The sequence below is a fragment of the Ixodes scapularis genome, unplaced genomic scaffold, assembly GCF_016920785.2.
Source record: "Ixodes scapularis isolate PalLabHiFi unplaced genomic scaffold, ASM1692078v2 PGA_scaffold3__209_contigs__length_174095766, whole genome shotgun sequence".
NCBI lineage: Eukaryota > Metazoa > Arthropoda > Arachnida > Ixodida > Ixodidae > Ixodes > Ixodes scapularis.
Genome location: NW_024609868.1, coordinates 163,982,261 through 164,002,988, shown reverse-complemented (window position 1 = coordinate 164,002,988; position 20,728 = coordinate 163,982,261). Strand labels below are relative to the sequence as shown.

At 44.9% G+C, this 20,728-nt stretch overlaps 1 protein-coding gene across 1 annotated transcript in view; it reads left to right on the top strand.

The window, feature by feature from the left end:
* The window catches only part of LOC8034352 (NEDD8-activating enzyme E1 regulatory subunit), a 55,874-nt gene extending 36,197 nt beyond the window's left edge, over positions 1-19,677 (top strand). Inside the window, exons 14-19 of the mRNA XM_029982647.4 lie at positions 2,765-2,840; positions 2,932-2,971; positions 7,719-7,805; positions 10,362-10,498; positions 12,972-13,042; positions 19,405-19,677. Coding sequence (XP_029838507.2) covers positions 2,765-2,840; positions 2,932-2,971; positions 7,719-7,805; positions 10,362-10,498; positions 12,972-13,042; positions 19,405-19,564 — 571 coding nt within the window. The 3' untranslated portion in view covers positions 19,565-19,677. The remainder of the gene's footprint in view (positions 1-2,764; positions 2,841-2,931; positions 2,972-7,718; positions 7,806-10,361; positions 10,499-12,971; positions 13,043-19,404) is intronic.
* Positions 19,678-20,728: the final 1,051 nt, after the last annotated feature.

The following is a 20,728-nucleotide window of genomic DNA, read 5'->3' as shown; positions in this document are numbered from 1 at the left end:
TAAGCAGCCTCCGAAGGTGCCCCTCCGGCATCCGCTAATTTGCACGTATTTCTGCAACCCTGTTTCGGGCAAATTTCGGGTGGGTTACCAGACTTTGGTAACACCTTGTACTAGCTCCATGTTACAACCATCTACGATGGCATCAAACGACGACGAGTGCGGAAGTTGAGACTCCACAACGAGTGGGTAATTTTTTTAAGAGTTTCAAGCGTGACGTTCCACGCTGGAATTTCCTACGGACATGCGGAGGGACGCACCTGCAACAAATATGTCGGGACGTCTTCGACGATTTTCTGTTTTTTATGTCTTGTCCTATCTACCGTAATATCTCGAGTCACCACCCGCCCCCTGCCACCTGAAATTCATAAAAAAAATGGGGTGGGCCGTGTCTCGGTGGGTCGGCACAAAAAGATTTTAAAAAAAGCGGAAAAAAAAGTGGCTATTTTTTTTTGTGCGTATCTAGTGCGGCTACACATGAGATACATTAAAATCAAAACTCGAATTAGTGTTATTGTTTTTTTTTTTACAAAAGATGCTCATGAAAGAATGTTTTACTCTCACAAAGTCCGTTGCTTGCATACGTGCAATGAACAACGCCGATTGGCATACTCCTTCGTTTTACTTTGCCACGGACGTCCTCCAACTGTAAGGCCCGCGGCCCCGTCATTCGGGTAGGATGAATGTTCGTGGATGGATCGCACGGTCCGCCTTGGGGTATTTGAAGGGGTGGGCGAGGACTCTTGTGTTTTTTTTGGAAATCGATATTGGCCCAAAAGGTGAGGTGGGCGCTGACTCAGGATATTGCGGTATACGTTCTAGTCATCGTTGGTCCGCGTCTCCTTCGTCCTTCTTTCTGAGGTCTCCATTCGTTTTATTGCAAGTTTGATATACCGCAAACTCGCTTAGAGTCGCCCTTTTTAATTTGTCTGCCACCCGCCACCTACTTTGCCAACCAATACGTCCGCCCCCGCACGTGTCACGTGTCATGGAGGTCGATCAGCTGCAGCGGCTTGTCACCGCTCCATAATGCCTTGGAACGAGACCGCTTACGAACGTTTCAAGCTCGTGGCAATTTACGAGCTTGCCACGAGTGTCGCAAGGAGAAAAAGTGGATACGAAGAGGAAGACGGGGAGAACTTTAAGCGGAAGACAATGGCAATGTGCCGAGAAAGTGAGGGAGACGAGAGGGGACGTCAGAATACCGAGCTCTGATTTAAATGATTATTGGGCAGAACTAAAGCCTTTGTCCACGCTGCACTTGTCGAACGCGTTTGAGTGCAAAAGTCAAATGCCGGATGCCAGCATCCCACGTTCAAACGCGTTTCGTGAATACAGAGGATACAGGAACTGCTAGCTTTTGCTTTGCCCGCTAATCGTTCCAGCCAGACCTCGGCATTCTGATGGCCCCGCGCACCCTATTCTCCCCTTCCCCACCTTCTTGCTGCATAAAAAGACAAAAGAAGGAATTATAACTGACCTTGATACTGAGCATAAAGCCAACTAATGCAGAGCATGTTGTCTGTTCTTCCCTCATTTCCTGAAGGCTCGTTCATGCAGCATTCTTTCTGACATTGTCTTATGTTACGTATAAGTCACCAAAAGATTTGTGTCTCTAATGTCAGGTGCCAGGCTGTCTCTTTGAACCGATAGCCATGCTTCGTATGAAGCACAGATGTTCCGGTGACTTGTGCCATAAGCTTTCGTAACGCAACTTTCAACTGTTTTGACACTCACATCTAGCTGTTGTTGGAAAATGCCATCAGTTACCTTAGTTTTCAAGTCTTTATCTGTTTCAGTTTGCGTTTCAGATTATTTTGTCTACTACTGTCTTTTAGATCCACTATCTTTTCCCGTTGGAGGTAAACCAATTCTTCAAACCTTTGAACTCTTCCCCGTCGATGTATTATATTTTGGTTGCTTTTGTGGAGGGCGTCTAGGGCTGTTCTAAGGCGGGTGATCTTATCAGTCAATTCGCCCTGTCTCTGTTTGGATGGAATCTGCTTTTCTCTCCTTTAATTTCAGTGCTCATTTGTTGCTGGTTTTCGAGAATGTGATTTATCATTTCTTTGAGTTCTATCGCAGGATCTGGGTTTAGCTCGATATCACCAGATAGTAGCGGGAGTAAATTATCTCGACGCTCCAAGGCACAGGAAAGAAACACTCATGGGCACGGCAGCACAAATTTCACATCAGTTTGGTTTTAAAACAAATGCAATTGTCTTCATTAACCTGTTGAATTACAAGCAGAAGTGGCATGCGAGATGTCTTGTCACTCAAACGATTGCAGTATGTTTCGTCATACGCAAATATTTTTCGACACTTCGTTTACTCGGTTTGCATTACCTTCTAAATTTTGGTATTCAACTTGTCAGAATTACAATACCTCCCTATGGATGGGGAGGCTGGACGAGCTAACACTGGGAATAGCCTTGCCCACAGCGACCTGCTGTACAGTTTGCGACACAAAGGTCAAAACCAACGAAGCGACGATTTTGTCGATTTGACGCGTGCATCTGCTTCTTCAATTTTTCGGATCCGACGTCGGGTCTGGACCAGCTGCTGTTTGGAACGCAGTTGCCACGAACGCCGTCCTTATTCTTGTCTTTGTGCTACCGGGCGTGATAATTGCGTGAAAAGAATCCTCCATAAAGTGGCTCCTTCGCAAAATTTTAGCTGCCGCTTCGAGACCCGAAAGCTCCCAGCGAAGTCGCTGGAACGAGGCTCCTGTACAATGGCGGCTATGGCCTTCTGCTTCCTTCTCCAGGTACCACGAGGAATCCGAAAAGGACGTCCTGGCGGTGTACACGAGGGTTCAGCAACTCCTCACGAACCTGGGGAAGGTGAGGCCAAGTTCTGGTGCCATTGTTGCCAGCGACGTCGGCTCTGATTCAGTTTTACCGTAATGCTCGGCTTTTCTACATTTCGACGCAGCCTCAAGATTTTGTCACCGAGGCAGACGTCAGACTGCTCTGTGAGTGTTTCATTCGCATTATATTTCAAAGTGACGTCGTAGTCGAGTTAAAATCCTTCGACGGTCGTCGCCGTACGTGTACGGCAACGATTATGCGTTCGAAAATTTTTGCCAAAACACGAGACCGCACAATCTGCGGCAGGTGATGATATTTGTTACATCTTTGGCAAACTATAAACCATGTATTCGTGCGGTGTTTCACTTTGATGGGCTAGTTATAGTTTTCAAATCGGACACTCCGTGGATGTGATGCTCACTTCACGTACCAGCCGCTCTGGCCAAAGTGCCATTGGGAGAACCATTCAGAGTTCCGACGCCTTTCGGAATTAGATTTGGAGGACGAGAGATCATCGCCCGACAAAAAAGCCTTACGGAGCTCCTCCGCAAGGCACCTAGTTAGGAATATGAAGCCGCCAGAATGTCGTGGAAGCGGACGTGCCGAAACGAGACCGAATGGAAGTAAGGTGACAACTTTTCTTCGTTATGTTCGTTCAATGCTTCTAAATTCAAACGGCTTTTAGCTTGCTACACTGTGATGATTATAACATTTCTAGTGTTCAAATGTAAAAAAAAAAAAATAATAAAATGCACGAACATTAGCACATTTTGCAATTTTTTGTTTCATTATCACTTTGCACATGCAGTGATGGAAGTGCTGCGCCAAATTGCGCCAAGGACGCAATCCTGCTGCATGTAGCGCCAAATTGTCATTTTACCGAAGAATTGCACCATGCCTGCGCCGAGATGAGATGTAGCAATAAAAAATAAAAATTAAAGTCTTATCCGAGCGCGTGGCGGTACCGCGGTATTTTCCGCGCCGGAACTGTTACGCAAACCGAAACTGCGAGGGCTCATTATCATCATCATCATTGGAAGGAACAATGTTAGCAACATCTGAGACCAAAGCCACAGAGGCTAAGCAAAAAACCATCCCACTGAGCAGCCTATTTTTTTTTGTTTTTTCAAAAAAAGGTTGAGCTTGTGGATGTTTTCAATGTTGGCCCACCCTGTCCCCATGCGCCAGTTACCAGCGAAGTCAAAGCTAGCGCGAGCCCAATGCTCTATGGATTCCTGACTCGCGCGTGGACTCGTGCAGTGTGGGCACCGTTAAGGGCTCCATGCGCGCGCTTGTAGCTTCGGCTGCGCTCGCACCGAAGCTGAAACGAAGTATAGTTGAGTTGCACCAAACTCTGGATGTAGTGCTGGTAAAGCTCCACTGTCCTTTTCGGAGCACAAAGCATTGCGCGACTCGCGCGACTGCGGTGTCTGCTCCGCGGGTGTCGCTTCTCTGCAGCGCGTCGGTGCATGCTAAGGAGCGCACTCAACGGGTTAACTCGCAGTGATCCGATCGTGACTTCGCCAGCACATCGAAAATGAATCGGAATTTTTGAAACGAATATCAGATACCACAGTATTTCAAGCTGCTGCCCAAAAGACAACGCTAATCTGAACTAAAACATTCCACAACAGTGAGGGTCGTTAAATGCTGCTGCAGATACCTTAAAAAAAGCGCAGGCTGATAAAACTAAATATCCTGTACCATCAGGACTCAGTGTGACATATTGAATTGTATTTTTTTATCTGACAAGCAAATAAACTTTATTTAAAAAAAAAAAAAATATATTGTGTTTACTTTGAATTTTATATATCCTGTCTTAAAAAGGCGAAAGGCGCTGTGTTCCAATAATAGAGATATTTCATTTTCAAGTAATATGCCAACATATGCCGGACCCTGCTCCAAAAGGGCCACTACCTGCTCCAAAATAACATTTTGCCTGCTACAAGGCCTGCTCCAAAAGGTAAAATGGCACTTCCATCACTGCACCTGGCAAATAAAACTTTTTGTTGGACACCCTGTAGATGCACTACTAATTAAAAATGTTTGAAGCTGTACAACAAAATCTTTACAAGGGCAAAAAATTCTAAAGTTGTAAAAAGGTCTGTTTTGCTGCATAAAACATAAATTCTACCCTGAGGTGGTCCAAATAAAAATAGGAAACATAACGGCTTTATAAGAAGAGTTTATTGTCTTTCATTTCTGGAAGTTTAATCAAAATGATTTTTGTCTAAATCGAGACAAAAAATATTTAAATTGAGCTCCCGCATTGCAATTTGTCACCACCGCATGTTCATAAACATTCCTGTTCTTGTTTAAATCATACGCTACTACAAGAGTCCCTCTTTAACTCAAAGACTGCTGTGCTGAAGTATCAATTGCCTAGGTTTCTCTCTGTGGGCATTCTTTCAAGAGGGACCCCGGTACGTGAAAAATCTGCCGCGAAAGAAAGTGGGTGAAGAGAGGTGAGCTAAAGAAAAGAAGGCATTGTCTGCACGCTGATTTCACACAGCGCGCTTGTTTGTCTCAAGTTCACTCGTTGCACAAAGCACTCTAAGAACTTTTTGACCCTGGCTAGCAATGTCTTGCATCGATAGCTCAGGTACTCTTTTTTAATTTTTTTGTATGTTTAGCTTGTACCTTGTTTGCCGGCCTGGCAAGCACACGCCGCTGGACTGTTTTTTGTCGTATGCTCGACAGTTACATTTTGCATTTAATTTTGGAAATCAGTTGGCGGCGGAGCGGAGTGGCATGGTTTAGGTTTCGATTGAACAGCCGTTGTTTCAGCTCGTGCAACGAAGCACGCGCATCTGCAAGCCTGCCGAAGTTGCCCTCACGTGCATGCGAACATGACGGCACGACAGAGCCACCAGCCGGGACGTTTGCAATACATTGTTTTACGTTCGCTTACTTTTGACGAAAGTTCACGCCGGGAACCCTTAAAACAGTGGCAAGCGGTTTTTCAGAATTGCTTGACAACGCCTACAGCACTGTACACTTGTAAGATGTCTCGGCAGTAAAAACGCAAGCAGCAAGTTCTGTCGCAACACGGTACATCAGAACACAACGCAACACGAAGTGCCCTTCGTTTGTCCAGCACTTAAAACTAATATTTTTATTTTTCTAAGAATATCTGCTCCAAAAGCCACTTTTGCTTCTCCGAAACACTGCCTTGGGTGCTCCGAAAGCCACTTTTGGTGCTTTGAAACACAGTTTTGGTTGCTCCAAAGGCCACTTTTGTTGCTCCAAAACACTGTTTTGGCTGCTCCGAAAGGTGCTCCAAAATGTCTTAGGCCAATCGCATCACTGGGAGAGCCACAGAAGCAGAAGCAAGCCTTTTCCCATGAATAACTCTATGACAACACAACTTTTTTGCATCTACCTGAAATAGACACTCTGGTCAAGACAAACAATTATGCATTTATTCCGGCTACAATGTCGACAGTGGTGTGCTGTGTGGTGAAGAGGAGCTAAGAAACCAGCCCGGGTTGCGACGTGAGAGCTCAACTTAAATATTTTTTTCTCAAGTTAGCCAAAAATTGTTTTATAAAACTTTCAGAAATGGAAGACAAACTCTTCTTATAAAGCCGTTATGTTTCGTATTTTTACTTGTACCACCTCAGGGTAGAATAGACGGCTGTTTAGGCACCAAAACTGACTTTTTTACAACTTTAGAATTGTTTTTGTCTGTGGAGTGTTGTTGTACAGCTTCAGACATTTTTTCATCTGTAATGCGTCTGCAGGGCTTCTAACAAAAAGTTGTAATCACTGGGCACAAAGCTATAATCAAATTTTAAAAAATTGAGAAATGTAGTAATTTTCGTGTACTTTGAATTTTTTTAAACTATTTTAACAATGAAAATTGCTTAAATCACAAGAACATTGCAAGCTAAAAGCCATTTGAATTTCATAACACAAATTGTGAAGCATTTGAAGAAAATATCATTTTTACTGAATTATTGTTGAAGCCTAGTTTTATGCCCATTTTAAAAACTTGAACCACGCTTGCGGGATAACTTAAGAAAATTCTCGGCGAAAATATTTTAGGGAAAGGTCAAGGGCCTTGCAGTAAAAAGCTACGCATTTTCTTTTAAAAATCACAAATGGTGGAGTGTAATGTCTTGGTCGTTCGAGATGGAATGACCCTTATTTGTAAGTTCTCTGGTTCAAGGTCAATAAAGAATGGCCGGTGCTTGCATACAGTTATCAAATATGGGCATAACAAAATTTAATTGTAGGAGAAATTGTTTTGAAAACTTGTTGTAATTGAAAATTTGGGGTGGCTCACTGGAGAGTGGGGAGGCCAAATGAAAGTACCTCCTCTGGGACGCCCCTAGTGGCAGCCATCGACCCTCTACCCAGCTTTCGCTGAGGTTTCGTAACCATATTAAAGGACTGTGGTGGTGCTTAGTTGCTTTGGCTGCAACTTTGCTCTGATCGTAGGTCGGCCTTTTCTTGCATTACCTACAGTTACACCCCATTATTTAAAGGGCTGGTAAAGAAAACCTCGAGCTATATTCAAATAAATGAGGTTGTCATTGCTTTGCTTTCCAAGTTACGTTTACCCAACTCATCGGGGACTTTGTTTTCTTAAGACAAATCTGTTAAATGTTTGTCGCGTAGCAGCACTCACTTTTCTTAGGAATCCTTTCTAGATGTCCATCGCGACTTCTTAAAGTAATGCAGTCAGTTCGCATTAAATGTAAAACGTTTGCTTTAGGAAATATTTGACTGGAATTCTCGGTCAAATTCTAATATGCGTATTCGATTCGCAATCGGATATTCTTACGTTCCCACGCCTCTAACGTGCATAGGGACATAGTACTTGCGAGGAAGGACGACCCTTCTTTGGCAAAGCGAGCGAGGCTGGACGTGTTCCTTGGGCCGTGACGCCCGCCATTCCCTTCCCAGGCAAGAATGCCCACAGCCTGCACCTCCTCCGAGGGAGGTCCATCAAGCAGGAGCACAGCCCCGAGGAAGCGAAGGTCCACGACATCCGTGAGTGGGCTGCCGGACTACGGCGTATTGCGCCTACGTTTCATAGCGTGTCCAACTGCTTCGTCGCGTCGTTTACCGTTTACAAGGTGCTAGGAGGATGCAAAAGCATCAGCGAGCACCTCCGCCTCGCTCCCGTCTCTCCACCCCCCCGTCATCCTCGCTGCGCAACGACGGGCATGTGCACTGGGCCTACGCAGGAGGCATTCGCCATCAAATTCTACGCTCTCTATCGCTGGGCTACGATGCTGCCGGCGTGTGGTCTGGATGGCAGTGGTGCGACAGTTCCGTTCTCGACTATGAGTGGGGCTCCGCACTTTCTGTATGTATTGACAAACCCCACGGGGTAATCCCCGGAGCAGTTTTATCGACGTCGGGGAAAACTAAAAAGCCCCAATTTAAAACTGCGCTCAAACAAAAAAAAAAAAAAAAAAAAAAAAAAAGCTACGCGGGATTTTTGTCGACAGTTTGATTTGTTGCTGTAAACACGGCCCGCACTGAACCGTTTCGAGGCTGCTTCTTCCTAAGGCCCCTCGTCTTGTTTCCCTCTCTTTCGGTACCGGGACATTTTCCAAACGTTCAGGTGACATTCTTTGGCTGTTGGGGAATCTCTCTTCCACATAAGCCCCACAGCCGTCCTTGTGCAGGGCTCAAAATAAACACCAAAAGATGCTCAGTGTGTGGGACAGAGAAGCCTCGAAAAAAGACCCCCCCAATTCGAAGAAAAGTGAACCCAAAAAAAAAACAACGACGGTGCAAAGTGTGCCGCGATTGACGGTGGAAGATGCTGCATCGTGGAAAGGCATGTTGAAGAAAATTCGCCTTTGGGCAGCGTGCTCCACAATGCTCGCAATGGGATCTGAGGATGGAAGCTGGGCGGCAGCAGTGAGGAGGTGAGGGAGCGTGTCGTCATGGAGATGGGATGTAGGAGGAACAACGGGGATGCGGAAAGCGCTCTCTCAATGACGCGGGTTTTTTGGAACGGCGGCAACCTACAGAAGGGAAAGGGGAGACGGACAGCAACAGCCTCGCCGCGGTTGGCGCATACGTGCAAGGAACGATGGGGAGAGAAACCTCTGGCATAGAGTGGGGTTTTGCATTTGTACGCCAGCATTTTTTGCCAGGAAGGGGCACTAACAGCTACTGCCGTGAAACATGGAACCCCAGTTGTAGGGCTGGCTCCCGGTGGCAGCCTTGGGTAAGTTACTTTTAAAAAGTAATTCGTTACAGTTAGAGTTACTTTCAGAAAAAGTAGCGAAGTTATTGTTACAGTTACCGCAACAAAAGAGTAACTCGTTACAGTTACTTTCAAAAAGTAACGACGTTACTTTTCAGTTACTTTTCTATAACACAAAAAAATGAGAAAAAACTAGAAAACGCCCCTCACAACGTTTTATTGCATAAAATTAAAGAAGTACGCTTTTTACTTCATATTGTAATTTAGCAGCAGTTTCTTCTCGAAGTTAGTGTTTAAAAGTTTCCACGCCAGAGTAGAGGCGCAAATCAAAATATGAAACATGCACAGTGCGGAGTGGTGGCGCTAATCAGAATGCGCGACACGTGCAGTGCCCTCCACATGTGTTGTTGTTTCACGGTTGACTCGCCCGATTAAAAAGCGTTTGCACAGAAATAAGAAAAACCACAACATAGATATTGCCTCAAGACACTAAGATGTAAGTGTTCAGTCACAAAGTACAAGCGCATGCTTAAAGATAACTAGATATTTTTTTCATAAAATCTACACGTGGCTATATTCGGGTCGTGACTCGCGAGAAAGAACGTATTCACAAGTTTGTGCAAGGCCAAATTAACACTGGAAATGTCGGACTGGACGACTTGGGAAGTGCAAGGAATGGCTGAATTGCACTCGTTCAGTGATATATTATTCATAAAACACTGGAAAGTAACGACAAAAGTAACGTCGTTACTTTCATCGTTCTATTGTACAGTTACAATAGAACTACAGTTACAAGTTATATTTTTAGAAAGTAGCTCGTTACAGCTACAAGTTACCAAAAAAGTAACAAAGTTACAGTAACGCGTTACTACCCAAGAGTGCCCGGTGGTCCCTGTCGTGTCGTGCAGATTCCTCTAATGCAGGAGCACCACACAAAAGTACATCATTATAAACAGGCACTGGAGGAAACGCGGAAGAGCTCAGTTTTGAACTGGGGACTCTCGGGTCGTCGATCCGCCGCCGAAACAATCGTGCCCTCGGTGCGTGCGGGAAAACCAATTGTGAAATGCTTTCGCGAGGCAGTGCAATCGCACGTGGTGGGAGAGCATGCGGAAGACGAGGGAACAAGAAACAAGCGTGTGCTTTGGAGGATACGGGAAGTCGTAAAATTGCGGGGTCAAAGAAGCTAAGCAGGACGACGTTTGCGCCGGCGAAGCTCGAGACGCGCGCCGAGTCCATTTGTGCAACGTCGCGGTCAAGTGACGTGCCTTTGCCAGAACGGTGCGGGTAAGGTAGAATATTCCGCTCTAAGGAATTGGAAGCGGAGCAGATGTTTCTGCCGTGGAAAGGCGGAATGGCCCGGTGGTTTGCCCCCGTTGCAGTGACCAACCTGGATTCTCCGGACAGCGAGATGGTCTACTACGTGATGCTGCGGGCAGTGGACCGGTTCTACAACGAATACAACCGCTACCCTGGCTTCTTTGAGGACCAGCTAGAGACAGACATCAGCAAGCTCAAGGTGAGAGTGGCACGCTGCTGGCTGTGCTCCTTCTGGCAGGGAAGGCCATGCAGTCTTCTCCCAGGCACCAGTAATCTTCGCAGCACCCCGGGGCAGCGTGCTCGGACCACTACTTTTTGTGACATATATAATGACCTCCCATCAAACCATTAGACTCTTTCTATGATTGTGCGCTTTACCGGAATATTTTATCTCCAGCAGAGTTGCGTCATCTTTCAAAATGATCTTAATAAAATCGGCGAATGGTGTGTTGCGTGGCAAATGAAAATCAACTCGAGTAAATGCCTCGTATTAACAGGTACAAATAAGCGAAAAACATTACTTTTCCAGTACTCCCTTTTAAACCAAGTAATATAATGTGTAACGTCCTATAGTACTCCGGAGTTAATTTCACCAACACTTTGTCCTGGAATGCACATATAGATAGTATAGCGAATAATGCATCCTGCGAACTAAGTTTTTTTAAACGGAACATTCATTCCGCTACCCAGGAAAGTAAACTTTGTGCTTATAAGTCAATTATCCTTTCGAAAATCGCATATGCCAGCATGATATGGAATCCTCACCAGAATGATTTGACCCTAAAATTGGAAGCTTTACAAAGCAAGGCCATGCGTTTCATCTGCCACGAGTATGATCCCCTAACAAGTGTCTCAGCTGAAGAGGAACGTCGAACTAACCTCTTTAGAAACTCTATGCAACATTTCTCGTTCACGCTTTTTTCCATCAAGTTACTACGCCGAATCACTTTTCCGGACATCTTTCTGTATACCTGCATGGTTCATATCTCCCATGCTTGATCACACATGCAAAGTTTGTACTAACTTGTTAATGTTCTCTCCACTATCATTATGTGTTAATGTTCTCTCCACTATCATTATGCGTTAATGTTCTCTCCACTATCATTATGTGTTAATGTTCTCTCCACTATCATTATGTATAAAAGATTGGAGTAGTCTCCCCGCACACGTAGTTACTTAACTTGGTCCTACGTTATTTAAGCATAGCTGCCTAGATGTGTTTAGCTAATTTCTTTTTACCTAACATCAATCAAATCTTGGCCATTCACTTTCTACTTCAGCGCTGTGGTCCTTGTTGTATTGCTTAATCTATTAAATTTCAGTATATTCATTTTAAAGTTTGATTTTGAGTACTCTGTCGTTGGTGAATTTTTAGATGAACTGTTTGTTTTTTGTTGGTTTTCTTGCTTTTGCATATGTTACCATCATGACTATTCTTTTTTGCTGTCTTTCCCCCATCCCTTATGTGATGCATCATCAGATTTCTTTAAGGTAAATAAATGAAATTAAATTAAATTTAATACGTCGCATAAAAAATTCCACACACCGTAAAACAGCCTTCTCCACATACATGAACTTTTGTGAACCTAAAATTTCTCTCTCATGCTTTACATTGCAATCCTCTGTGATTTGGTGTGAAATTAAGCACATCTTCCTGGTTCCCTTGAATGTTCACTTTCAAATCTTCCTTGTTGAATTTCCAGAAAGTGCAGTAAGTATTTTCAAGTTCAGCGGAAAGTGCCGTTTTGGGAATCCCAGGCAGGCCAAGCTGGGCATGCCCACACTTTGCCCTCTTGGGGCCCCCATCTATGCTGACCTTGCCCCCGTATAGGCAAGGTTGGGACCCTTGGGGTATTGAATGGGCAGCCTAAGTTTGGCATGCACCTGTGGAGTGCAAAAGGGCATGGGGAATTGTGATCGCTTCGCTGTAGCCGCTATTTCGTTATAACCGGTCTTGACAGTAGTGCCTTTTATTACTACTTTTTATTGTCAAATCACTCATTATCCCAAAATTTTCAGAATTGAGCGGAGTTGCCCTGAATGTTATAAGACAAATGTTTTATACGTCACTGTGCAACGGTCATGCCCATTAAAAAAGTAGCTTGTGCCATGATTTTGCTTTTTTTTTCTAGCATTAATTCCCGTAACGAAAACTGCATTTGGAATTGACACAAAAAAAAAAAGGAAGGTATCAAAACATTAGAGGCAACTCATATTGGTTTCTACAAAATTACTGGACATACCCTATGTCTTAATGTAGAGGTTTAAGTGAGTTTACCTTTTGAGGTGAGAACCTCAATATAGTGTAAAAGCTTAACTCTGTTCTATCCTATGTTTAACTCTTACTTTTTTAAGGAATGTGGAGTAATTTATGGTCAGTGCAGAAAGTGTCATTACCGTAGAATACTGCACATCCGCCCATTGCACACTAAGCGCCCATTCCCAGATTTGTAAGATCTGAGAAAATATGTGCAGTGCATTGATATGTAAAATTGATGACCAGACAAGTGCTCATCCCCCATTTTTCCCCGATTATCTCTAAATCTTGAATGGGCGCTTGCGCGGTATTTTACGGTAGTGATAAAAGAGTGAGATGCGGATATGTGGCCTCTCCTCTCCCGCAGTCCCAAAGGGTCCTTGCGTCTTCTCTGAACTCCTTTCTCCCGGTGCAGACTTCCCTGTGCCACCTGCTTCAGGACTGGGCATCTGGTCCCGTTGCAAAGGACGACTATGTGCACGAAATGTGAGTTTGTCGCGCAGCCTTTTCTTTAAAGGCCTGGGCTTTGAAAGGTGGACGGGTAGGATCGGTGTAGCATTGTCACGACTAGCTTGAAGGGGCACTCTAGCGATATTTGAGCTTCTGGGCTTTTTACGTTACCTCGTCAGTGAGTCGGGCTACTCGGGGAACAAGTAGTGGCCACAAGATAATAGCGTTTTATATGTTACTTTGATGGGACAAAAACAGCGCGACGACTGGTGGCAGCCCAGCGTGTTCAAAACGTGCAGCTGGTGGTGCAGTGGGGACGTTTTATGGTTCAACTCTCTGATTTGCAGTGTTGGCAAGAGCCGTTGGAATTTATTTTATGCGGGCTAAATGAAGTGTATTGCTCCGCGAAGTATCGTTATTTTTCTGAATAGTTGTTTTTACGTAGCGGGAAAGGTAAAAACATGAGAAAGACATATGATTCAAATGTGCAGAAATAACGAAACAAAACAACACTTATCGAGACGCCTGCCTCCCAGCGGACTGGTGAGACCAGCGAACTGACTTCGCTCGGATGCCCATCCACACTGTATAAAAAACAGTGGCCCCATCAGCCCTATTCCGGAATCGCCGTTCAAGACCTTGGAATGGGACCAGTGGGACGCTTATTCCTACAATTTGAATCTGCCGCTCTTGCCGTGCGTCATGTGCTAGCTGTTCTCATCGGTCAGTCTGGTGTCCTCGTGTTTAAGGGGCGAAGCTCCTTAGGGTCTAGCCTTGTCCGTGCTCACATAAAAAGAAAAAAATGTGCACGGTCGACAGGATTCAAACCTGTGCAGGGAGACCCCCAATGGATTTCTAGTCCATTCCCTTAAACACCCGGCCACGACTGTGGGACGAGTAGGGAGCTCTGAGATGTGGTAGTAACTCAAGAGCTGGGGATGTCGTGGATGAAACGTTGCATGTAGCCGCTCAACGTCTATACAGGAGAAAGTGCTGTGGTGAAATGCGTGTATAATCGCGTTAAAATTTGCATGCATTGGCCCAACGTTTATAGACGAGAGGGCGCTGCGGTCAAATGCTCAAATGCGTATATAACCACGTTCCATACCACACATTCTCTTTCTGACATGGACCGTAGACTTAAGCGGTGGAGATGCGTTCCCACGGCTTCTAGTGGATCCAAGCTGATCCGCTAGAAGAACCACTGGCTCTGCATTTCACCGACCATAAAGCAGTAATAATGAAGTCGAAACGCCACCTGGAACTCAGCACTACGTAGCAGCAATAAAAAAAAATCAGCACCATCAGCACTACCTATGAACAATAAAATCACTATCATCAGCACCACCAGAGCTTCGCCCCAATCAACATCATTCACCACATGGAGATGCGGTCATTTAGCGGCGCGCTAAATTGGACGAGCCCATGCATACTACTGCCATTGCCTGAGAAGCTTCGTAGGCCTAAGGAGCCGGATGCACTTGCCCAGGAATGCCCGCAAAAGCTTGAAGGCGTGCCAAAGGTAGAGTTAATTAGAATTTGGGACAACTTCACGTATACATGGTGTATCATATGTGATACACTCCTGTAAAAAGCGCCTTCCAAGAAACTGGAGCAGAAAGGCAACACGAATCCAATATGTACATGTTTTATGTGGCTTGTTGACATATGTCAATAATTTCGGGGAGAGCGCAACTCCCAGGCAGCTCTTCTAACCATTCCAACTTTCAAGCTGTGCGCTCGTCATGTTTGAAAACTGCGAAAAATTTGCACTTGCACTGTGCTCGAACAATTGCAAAGACTGCTTTCGCCTCATCCACACCTATGAGGCACCAATGCATTGCGTGTCAGATACGATACCCGAAGAATTTCTTCATGTATCATATTGTATCATGTATCATTGAACGAAGAAATACTTTGAGTATTTCTTTGGTTTTGAGTTGAAAAATTGAAGAAACTTTTTTTAATCATTTTTAGAATAATGTTTTATAGTAGAAAGCACTCTGCGGTGTCTTGGCATCGGTTGAGGCGTCGTGATGCATGAACGCAAAGCCAGATTGCAACCGATTAACAAAACTTTTATTCAGCAACGTGATCATCGTCCCATGCCCTGGCTTCATTTTTTTTCCTTTCCCCTCCCCCGTCCTAGGCCTGGCCTTACAGGTCAGGCCTAGGACGGGAGAAGAGGACAGCGCTCGTCCTGTCCTCTTCTCTTCTATCATCCTGTCATCTTTGCGCTGTTCAAACACGAAGTATGAACCAACTAGCCCACCGCAGTACCTTGTTACAGGTCCATTTTCTTGAGGCTAGGTGGAGCTAGCTGTGGGCCAGCAAATGATCCGACGACACTACGTACTCCTAAATAATTTTACGTAAAAATAAAAAGTAGCACATTGTAGGGATAAGCTGGAGCCACTAAATAAGCTGTGCTTAGAGTATCGGCACTCCGTTCCTCGACATTGTTATGGGCGCCGCCATTTTGGGGCTTGTGCAGAGCAGACGCAACTGCAGATCGTCATGATTCTAAAGTGTGACTTTTCCAGCATTATATTCGGTGTTAGGAAGGCCATGTAATATTGCTTTGCTCTGTCGCGAAGTGTTTAAACATTTGTGGAGGATGGAAAGGAGTCTCCTGTGACTTCAGATAAAGCTTCAGATAACTATAAACCATGATTTTAATTAAGGTAACAATTTGGGCCAGTTGGTTCATGATCACCTAAAGAAGTGCAAAAAAGACAAGGACGAGGAAGTAGACAGACAAGAGCGCACTCGCAACTTGTTTTTATTTGTGAAAACAATCATGTATACAGCTTCAAACTAACACATTCCCCCTCTTAAGATCTGTTTAACCCCCGTAACAAGAAGGTACACTCCCTCCCCAATAAGGAAAGGGACGTGTCACATGCATTTTTTGCCCTTTGCCTGGATTTTGAAGGCCTCATGCAGTTCTCTAGAAACTCTATCCGGGTATCTAGCCAGAAACCTGGTGTCGCCAAATGACGGGGCACATGGGCAACGACTGCAGTAAGTGGCAAGATGTCCTGATGGAGTGGCTTCCGTCGCCAGGCTCTCCGCCACATCAATCAGAGTGCCCTGAGGGAAACCCGCTCTCCTAAGCCTTGCAACCTGTTTATCAAAACTTTCTTGTGCACTATGCCTGCAGGATTTTTTAAGGGCCGCCTCTAGACATGTAGAGGCAGTACTTCTTTTCACGACTTTCGAATCGGCAGAGCTATACGATAGAATGGCCTTTTTTACCTTGGCTGGTACGTCCAGCCAGTGCCTCCTATATAAGTTACACTATGCCTGTCAGCTCTGAGCACTGGCAAGCAGAAGGGAGAGGGCAAATAGTATGTGTCGTTGCCGTGCGGTGGAGCCACCTGGGCGTACAAACCTTCCGTGTAATGAAGCCAACCATCCCTTCCATAGGAGGTTCAACGATGTCGCCCCAGCAGCACCGACAGCAAGAAATCTAAGTGTTTTTGACTGAGAGCTCGGGACCAGCTCGGTGTTTTCAACGGAATATTACTTATTTTCCTACCTTTGCACCGGCACACGACCCGGCGCCAACTATTTCTGTGCGCGCGATTCAAGGTGGACCGCCAAAGCAGACAGCCAAGCGGCCAAGCGTTCTCTGCGTTCGCGTTGAGAAAGCTAAGCCTGGCCGTGCTTGTTTCGTAGTTTCGTATTTCGTCTCAGCAGAACTCGTTTGAATCAGGGCAATCACATCCAGAACAGTGTTCCACATGTTGTTAAAAAAACATATATGATATGTCTTCAATAATAATGTAAATACAACATGCTAGAAAAAAATAGAAAAAAACAAATGTCCAGCAGGCGGCGCTACCTAGCCGTACGTGCGTGTTGTGAGGTGAAGCATCGGGCCTGGACACCTCTTGGAGAGAAGCTGACAGGCATAGTGTAACTTATATTGGAGGCACTGGTCCAGCCAATGTGGTCCTTCTGGAGACTTAACCGAAGATCCAGGAACTGCAACCGTCCCTCTTTTGGCTCCTCATGCGTAAAGTTTAAGCCACTGCCACAAGTCCTAAGCACCTCCTCCTGCACTTCCTTCACATCACACCCTAGTGCGTCCGCCTGATTACTCAGAATGAGGGAGTCATCCACAAATCTAAATCTAAATATTTTGAACCTGCTAGAGACCCGTAGCTTCTCTAAGATGGCTCTTCCGCACTTACTGAGAAAAAATGTTGGACAACACCCCGTCATTTGGTGACACCAGATTTCTGGCTAGATACCCGGATAGGGTTTCTAGAGAACTGCATGAGGCCTTTGAAATCCAGGCAAAGGGCAAAAAATGCTTAAGTGACACGTCCCTTTCCTTATCGGGGAGTGAGTATGCCTTCTTGTTAGGGGGGTTAAACAGATCTTAGGAGAGGGTATGTGTTAGATTGAAGCTATATATATGATTGTTTTCACAAATAAAAACCAGAGGAATTAAAGTGAATTAAGAGGAATTAAAGTGAAGTAAGAGAGCCAATAGGAATTGTGCGCATGAAGTCTGGAAAGCGCATGAAGTCTGGAAATAACATGAAACATAAAGAGAATAAGAAAAAAGAGAATGTGAAACAAAGTAAATCATGTGCCTGTTTTTAATGCATCAGCGCTTGGGCTTTCGCTTTCAAGTCGTCTTAGGGATATCGTAAGAGACCCTGTGAATTTTCTGGGATGATGCCAGGCATGCGAGCATGGTTAAAGATATGCACAAAAAGACAACAGAGAAGCGCACACTCGCATATATTGGAAGGGAGCAAAACCCACGCAGGAAAAATTTAGCCATGCGAGAAGGATTGTAGAAGAGACATTTCTTTTTCTCTTAAAGACAGAGGGCTGTCTGACGCATCGCTCGCCCATGCTACGGATGTTAAATGCTTCCAAGATTTCCTGGTGTGTTTGTCACAATATTTGCCTATTATCTCGGTTTTTTTCTAAGGGCACGACCAGGCTTGACAATGCAGAGGTAGGTGACTGTGGATTTGAGAGAAAGATTGTGTTCTCATAGCCGGTTGTTAACACACCGTCTGTGTTACATAGCATCTACCACGTGAAATCGGGATACTATAAATGACATTTTTTCATTCGCCTTTACTTTTTTTTATTAAAGTTCCCACCACCTCAGTCAACACTTGAGTTGGAAAGCCCGAGGATGTCGGCCTCTCCATTTGAGCGTTGAAAATGCATTTGATGGTATGAAAACATGACTTTGTTAAGGCAGATGTAGAGCAGGAGAGACTTCTCTTTACGACTGTAGAGTGTGTGGACGTGTGGTTTAGAATGCCTTTTTTGAACAAGGTGAGAAAGACTAGCACAGGTGACTGGGTTGCAAGGAAAGCGAGAGGTCCAGAATTTGCAAAACTCCTTCCTTAGGCATTTCAAAGGTAAAAAGAAGTCCTAAACTGCATTTGTGGAAAATGTTCATTGTCTTGTTGACAACTTCCCTGTCCACCATTTTTTTTTTTTGTACGCTAGCAGGAAGTCGTCAACATACCTAAACACACTAGTGACTGTCGTAGATTCAATGGAGGATTCTATAGCACTGTCAACACCAGCCGGTGCTACAGCGGATCCTATGCACACTCCCGACTTTGCAAAAAAAATACCCCTTTTTGCCACCCTATGAATGTGGAATTAGAATTGAAATGCAGAAGCTCAAGGAAACTTTCTAAGATTACTCCACCTGAGTTCCAAAACGAAAGTTCATCGTGTTACTAAATGCAGGAATTGACAGGGACAAGTAAAGAATTATGGGGAAGCGAGTAAAAAAGGTCCTGAACAGCCACGGTGAAAACCCTGTGATTTGTAAAGTCATGCGGAACTTATCTCTGAACGTGAGAGGTACTATATTTCAATGTTCATATTAGTATCCCTTTAGGTAACAAGGCGGGTGACAAAAGAGTGGTGTGATTATGACTCTTACAATTCCACTGTGATCCCCTTCAACATACACCCTTCCCCTATTTATACACCATTGTAAACAAATTTTCCATTCATGGAAACAGTGCTGCACTCATAGTGTGTCAACCCCTTCAGTGCTGGCATTTCCTCGTCCCCGGTCTGAAAATAGGTTCCCTGCTATGCACATTTTTAGTTATGGAAACTTTAGGAAAGGTTAACGAGTGATACCGGAATGCACTGAGCTCCAACTGGAGGCTAGACGAGCTCTGGTCATGAAGTAACGAGGATGGCCGCCCTTTCGCGCTCTCCTCCTGCTCGTGACTGACAGCGCCTGCTGGGCAGCCAGCCTCGCTACTTCATGGCCACCGTGCCAAGGACGCTCCGGCAGACTGCGCTACCTTCGTACGACATATGCGAAGCAGTGGTCTTTGTAGCTTACTTTAAGATAACCCGTTGCTGTGTGCTTTCTTTTCTTTTCGTAGGTGTCGCTATGGAGCCGCTGAAATTCACACCGTGGCCGCGTTCATCGGGGGCTGTGGAGCGCAGGAAGTGATCAAGTTGGTCACGGGACAGTATGTCCCCCTCGACAACACCTTCATCTTTAACGCTATGGCCTCCACTTCGGAAACATTTACCTTGTAACAAAGCGACTGCTCATTTCCTTTTTCTGTCTACATGTTTCCGGACAGAAGAGGAAGTAAAGCATTTGGTTCACTTTTCGTACCAGTGGCATCGAAATAAATGTGGCTTTTTTTGCGGTATTGCGCTTTCATTAAGCCGCTCCCTGGGGTTGCTTCAATTTCTTTAGCCCCTTGTCTGCTCACTTTTTACTTCCCAGAACCAAAATTTTATTTTGAACGTTGCACCAAACAATGACAAACACATTTCCTCCACTTTCTAATATGGTATCTTGCTCTAAATCAGTCTTCTGGTCCTTTTCTGTTCATCCCAGTGTGATAGTGACGCTCAGGAAGGTGGATTTTGCTCAACATTACCATGTTGTTTCATTGTGTTTCTTCTTGGCTGGGCATGCTTGGCATGCATACGTTGGGTCCTCTTCAGTGGGTGCGATGTTAGACATTCCTAGGGTGACCACTTTCCTGCTAGCGAAATGCAGGACACGCGCGGCAGTGGAAGCGGGAAAGGGGGGGGGGGGGGGGGGGGGGGGGTAGAGGTCATTTGTTAACACGCGCACAACGAACCGGGGCTCTGTTAACAGATTTAATATTCTGTGCTGTTTATACACCTGCTAATTGTATTGCCGCAATTCAGCTCAAATAATTTGCACTCCCAGTGATATACTTTTTTATGCCAAATGTGTTATTACATTTGTTGAAATTGAAAACATAAAAATACTCTGAAGCAGAACTCAATGCATCAGATAGGAATTAGAAACTGTACATCTTTTTCTGTTTATTGTTTCATGTCAACGCTTACTTTTATCAATGTGGTCCTGCAGTCTAAAAAGAAAGCCCATGCGTCTGCCTTCCCGCACAAGACTCAGAGTAACAATCACCGCGAGTTACGGAGGCAGCTCAGCGAATGACAATGCCGAAACATGTTTAGACCGAAAAACGCAGTACGAGTTGTGACATTGAGCAATGCAAAACGTCACGGTTGCATTGCTTAATATCACAACTCAGACTGCGTTTTTTGGTCTAAACATATCTTTCGGCACCGTCATTCGCTGAGCTGCCTCCGTAAGTTGCGGTAATTGGCCCTCCGAGGTGTTATGCGTGAAAGTAGACGCAAGTTAATTTTTTTTGTGACACAAATTTTTAACATTATGTTCTTTTTCCACCCACG